At 32.7% G+C, this 6,103-nt stretch overlaps 1 protein-coding gene across 1 annotated transcript; it reads right to left on the bottom strand.

The window, feature by feature from the left end:
• Positions 1–4,067: 4,067 nt before the first annotated feature.
• Positions 4,068–4,529, bottom strand: LOC143586233 (uncharacterized). Its single transcript, XM_077067825.1, has one exon. The coding sequence runs from the start codon at positions 4,527–4,529 to the stop codon at positions 4,068–4,070; it is 462 nt and encodes a 153-aa protein (XP_076923940.1).
• Between the last annotated feature and the right edge of the window lie 1,574 nt (positions 4,530–6,103).

Here is a 6,103-nt window from a genome sequence, read left to right as displayed (position 1 = left end):
TTGTATCGCATGGGCACACTACTAATAAATAAATAAACACGGAATGTCATGAAAGTATTTAATAGTTGAAATCCCCCCTTTGTTTTATAAATAAAAATAGAATATCATGAAAATGATGATCGCTAACGTCATATATTTGTTTGGGTAACTACCAACGGGTATCGTCAATCATGCACACACATAAATTTAATAGAAAAATACATGTTGGGATTTTCAAATTCATTTTTTAACAATTTTTACAATTTTATTTTTTTAACAAATACAATAAATTTAAATACGATAATAGCATAGCACATAATCATCAGTACTATAAAAAGTTTGAAATATCTAAAGTAAAGAATATAATTTTATGTTTTTAAAATTACTAACCTTATATCTAGTTTTATACACGAATAGTGTTTCATTATCCGTTTTGAATATTTTGAATTTTGGGAATTCGCCTGTGAGATTTTGATTCGTTTGTCAATTTTTAGCCGCCGCTATATAAAATAAGGGAGAATTACCAAATTGTCCATTCTGCATCCTCATGTAAAGAAATGTCCTAATTAGAAACCTAATTATTTTAGTATTTTATAGACTGCTAAAATATTTTTTTAGAAATATGATGCAGGTTTGATACGGCATAAGTAGTAGACTATTTTAGTATTTTACATACTACTAGACTTGTATTAACGTATTAACGTAAAACTTGAAGGGGGTATATTGCTTACTAACCATGCTAACTTATATTTTCCGCACCTAACAATCTAACTTTATTATTGCTTACTAACCATGCTAACTTATTCTTATCTTGCTTATTTATCAAGTTCCATGGTTATGGGTTTAATGAGTCTATGCCTCAGTTTAACCGTAAATAGCTCCAAACCGTAAACCGAACTTTGTTTACTAGTTTTGTTAAATAATTGTTTAAACATGCTTTATGTTGGATTTAAGTTTCTAAAATCATTATTATAAGTTCTATGGTTATGGGTATGTAGATTCTAACCTCGGTCTTAACCCGAAACTAGATCCGAACCGAAAACCAAACTTTCGTTTAAAGACTTTATTGTTAACTTTTTTGTTGTAAAACTTAAGTTTCATCATTTATAAGTTATTATATAAGTTCTTAGATATTTGGGCATGTGGAAACCATCTATGAACTTATTGTGAGATGGAAACCAAACCAAACTGAACTAAACCGACTTTCACTCGCATAAGACACACAAGTGTGTTTTTAGCAATCAAGACTTGTATATTTATTTAAAAATACTTTACAAACTGATTTTAAATATTTTATTAAAGTACTTGGAATGTTGAATCCAACTTGACCTTATAGAAAAATTTGGACCGACAAAACCGAACACTCGCTTAACTTGCGTTTTTAGTTCTAAAACAATAGAACTACATACTTGGTTAAGTGTTAATATATTTTTATGAGTTATCTCATAACATTTAATATTCCTCAAAGTTGATTTAGGTTTGACCAATTATCAAGACCCGAACCAATAACCCGAACACTCGTTAAAAACCCGTTTTTGTATCTTTATTCCAAAGGGACTTGCATTCTTGCATTTTTACCCACCTTATTACTTAACATAGGTTGAGTAAATATTAAGGTTAGATACTTTAATCCGGTTTCGAGCAAACTTACATTTTTAAAGGATTATTTCTATAATTTCTAAAATAGTTACTTTATAAACCTTAAAATTTAATTGTTTACATTTCGTGTCTTTTATTTTAAAGTTTTCATAAAACAACCTTACTAATACAAGGCTTTTATTTTTATTTTAGGCCTTGCTCGATAGACCCGTCCTTCCGTTTACCCGACTTTTTCCTAACCAAGTTGTATACTTGAATGTGAGTACTTTCATATCCTGTTTTCCATCTTTCGTTTTGGTGGTGACATTTCATACTTATCCAAATTAAATGATTTATACTTGTGTCTTAAACCACAAACGTTATTGTATACATACTTTAATAAATGCTCGATTTGGTGTTCTATGATTATATGCCTATGTGTTTATCTCTTTTGGTTGGTGGAACTATAAAATCCTAGTATATTTGGCAACCCCTTATAACAAGGCGTCGTTAACGTAATGCAATTAACGATAACTATAAAATCCTAGACTATTTGGCATCCCCTTATAGTTAGGTGTCGCTAACGTAATTCAATTAGCGATTTTATCCTTTATCTTAATTATTGCTATTATTTATTGTTTCGTATACAAGTTTTGTGGCTTTCCTTACTATATACTATTATGCTCAAACTTACGAATTGCTCACCAACCTTTGTGTTGATAAATTTTATTTTATGAAATGTTACAGGTTTGCATTTAGGTTGATTATGGAGCTTGAAGAAAACGTCTCAAATAACTTTAAGATATTATCAAAAACGAACAATATTTATTTGCTATATTTTGTTATGTTTATCCTATGAACAAGTATGGTATGTGACATTTTGATGTTGTGAAATTAAATGAGTTGTTAAATATTATCGCTTAAAATAGTGTCATGCGCTTATGGGCAATCCGTCGCATCTCGGCATGTTCCGCTTTTGGTCTGGGTGTAACAGTAAATGGGTAAAATCTGGAAGAGAAAAAGTGCAGATTATTGTTATTATTTTTATTTTATATTTTTTATAGAATTTAAAAAAAAACCATCACACCATCACACTACCACCCCCACTAAAATTCATCACTAATGATGGAAAGTGGTGGGGTGAGGTTGCACACCTCCATTGGGTGTTGCAAGTGATGGTGTGGAACCACCCCCATCCCCTAAGGGCAATGAACCCAATTCATTTAATATATTTATAATGTTTTACCCTCAACTTTTGTTAAATGAAAGATTGCTTATAAATTTGTCCCTCATCTTTAACCCTCAACTTGACAAGTTTAATTAAAACTTTTATTTCTTTCATATCTTTTAATATATTGTATTTAAATAAAAACCGAACTTACCATTACGACGTGGTCATTTTTGTCGGCGTTTCGATATAAATTATTTTCAATACCGATATGTAGATTATGATATACAAGTCATTAAAACATTAATGTACAACCCTTTAAACCTAAATATCTAAACACTTCTGAAAAGAACTTAAACCGTTTTGTTTTATTAGAGTTTCTCGCGGTTCCCTCTTTTAATTAACCATACTTCAACCAATTTCTTTTCATTCTTTATTAGTAAACTAGTTTTTATCCCCCGTATTACGAGTGCTGTTTTACATTACTCGTTTGTAATATTTATATACTTTTTTGGGTTTAATTTTTATTTATTGTAAAGAAATTTATAATATACTTAGATTTGATGATAAAAAGGTTTCACAAATAACTAAGATGTTATAACCGGATTTAAAAGTTATCTATGTTTGGTAAGACCCAAGACCCGCTTATTTTTTTTTACTATAAATTTGTTTCTTAATTATAAATAATATTTTTATTAAAAAAATCATATAATAATTTTTAGTATATCCTATTCTATAGGATTTTCACATCAATAATTTGGTGAGAATAATTTTTAATTTAATGATATGTTATAATCCGTTTAAGTAATATATGGGTTTGATAAAACCCATACCCGTGAATTCGGGTCAAATGCATAAGAAGCATCCATTTAAAAATCAAGCAAATCTGATGACTCCAAAAAAAGAGGGAGCGACCACATCGCGACACGTATGATTTTTATGTTTTCATTTATATATATTATAGATAGATTATTATTATCTTTTATTGTAAGCAAACTAATATATATCTATATTAGTGCACGTATAAAATTTAGGAATATTCTAGCACAAAAATATATATTAAATGGGGTGATTCAAAAGTATTTTATATTTTTATAAATTAGGTGTTTACGTTATTATTAGGCCATCCTCTATGGTGAGGGGCTTCGAAGCCCCTCCCCAGTGCCCACGGGGCACTGGGGGCTTCAAAACCTCACCTCAAAGATGTCCCTCAATGGTGCGGGGGCTTCGAAGCCCCTTAATTTTTTTTTAATTTAATAACCAACAAATTTATTAAATACAATAATTATCAAATACAAACTAAATTAAAATTAAAAACATATACTTAAAAAATAAACTATTTTTAGTCGTCGTCGTCGCCGCCGCCGTTTTCTTGTTTGTTTCTCCAAATATGTTCAACCAAATCCGCTCGAAGATTGAAATTCGTTTTCTTTTTTCGCGTTCTTAATAAAATAGCAAATCTCTCATCTTCGTTTAGTTTTGTCATCGGATCCGACGCATCGTCGTACTCTCCTTGACATATTGCTCTACCCGAGTCCTCCAGTATCATATTATGCAAGATAATACAAGTGTACATTATATTTCTTAACTTATCCATGTGCTGAATACAAGCCGGATGTCTAACTATAGACCAACGTCTCTTTAATACCCCGAATGCCCTTTCGATGTCCTTTCTGGCCGACTCGTGTTTTTTCTTGTAATATTTTCGTTTATCATCAGTCGGGCACGTAAAGCTATGAACCAACGTGGCCCAGTCCGGATAAATGCCGTCGACTAAATAATATCCGTATTCGTAGTTGACCATTCGTGGAAAATGAGGTGTCGGGTCCAACCCCGTTCACGAGACGGTCAAAAAGAGGAGACACATTTATCACAGCTATATCGTTGTTTGCGCCGGGCATCCCAAAGAACGCATGCCATATCCAAAGATCAAATATGCAACAGCCTCAAGGATAATTGTTGGTCCATCATGATCACCTCGATGATATTGACCTTGCCAAGCAACTGGGCAGCCTTCCCAAGCCCAATGTGTGCAATCAAGACAACGAAGCATCCCAGGAAAACCGTGCCTCTGTTCATGCACCCCGTATATTTTTTGTATGTCGGTTTGAGTCGGCTTCCTCAAATATTTTTATGATATAGTTGAGGAATACCTAATATTAATTTTTAAGGTCAGTTTATTAATTTTGCACTTAAAATGAGTGGATTTATAAATACATATTATAAATGATAATGCTCACATTCGCAGAACGTGTGAAGGGCTTCACGAGCCACTGTCTCCGACATTTGTAAATACTCTTCCATGGCGTCGCTCGCGGTCCCATACGCGAGTTGACGAATCGTCACCGTGCATTTTTGCAATGGAGAATAACCCGACTTACCTCTCGCGTCATCACGTTGTTGGAAAAAAGCATAATCACGTTCTAAATCATCAACAATTCGTAACAAAAGTTGGCGACTCATCCGAAAACGCCGCCGGAATTGTTCCGAATCAAAAGTCGCGTCCGGCGAAAAATAATCTTGCATTAACCGTTCATGAGCACCAACACGATCCCGTTGTCGATGAGGACGTCTTGTTTGCGGTTGTGAGCTTTCGCTATGCTCGACTAAGACTCGGGCAACATCTAGAATAGCACTACATATTACCTCATCTCCTGAATCCGAGTCTGTAATAACGTCGGGATCGGGGTAGAAGTCGGGTGTCGAAGATGAATCGGAAGACATTTTTTTGGGAGAGTTTTGTAAAAAATTTGTAAAGATTGAAAATGGTTTAGTTTGGGTGATATATATAGATATATATATGGGATGGATCTTGCGAGAAGTGATGTTACAGGGAGAAGTGCGAGAAGTGGATCGTAGCCGTTGATGAGATGTAATCAGTGGTAGAAATCAGGAGTGGCAGAATTGTAATTACAAAGATATTTAAATCACCTGTTTTAAAGTAAAAAGGGTATAACTGTACTTGTGTATATGCACAATTGAAGCAAACGTAACTCTATGAAACATATTCCCCTATTCAAGCCTTATTCCCTTAATCAAACTCAACCCAAAATGCCTCAACATCATAATCAATTTACAAAATCTGCATTACTTTGTTGAAGATTTAGTACACACATATAAGAAGAATGTTGAAAGAAATCGATATGGGGCGTGATATTCTCATCGTGGCAGAGGTTAGGGTTTTTATTCGATTTATTTTTTTGGGTTTTTATTCAATTTTTTTTGGGGTTTTTTATTGTACATTTGTTTACATAAGCGATTTGACAGTCCTTCAACCTAAATTACATAATTGATTCTTTCTATTTATTGATTTGGGTGGACTATTATTGTTTTTTTGTATTCAAATCGATTCCTACAACCCCTACTTTCTTTTTATTT

The sequence above is a fragment of the Bidens hawaiensis genome, unplaced genomic scaffold (genome assembly GCF_021521415.1).
Source record: "Bidens hawaiensis isolate Kalapana, Puna unplaced genomic scaffold, B.hawaiensis_p1.1 tig00034579_1, whole genome shotgun sequence".
NCBI lineage: Eukaryota > Viridiplantae > Streptophyta > Magnoliopsida > Asterales > Asteraceae > Bidens > Bidens hawaiensis.
The sequence above is the reverse complement of the archived record's forward strand: the minus strand, read 5'-3'. Positions and strand labels throughout refer to the sequence as shown.

Coding starts and splice junctions, on each gene's coding strand:
- LOC143586233 (XM_077067825.1), bottom strand. CDS start 4,529: ATGGTCAACTACGAATACGGATATTATTTAGTCGACGGCATTTATCCG.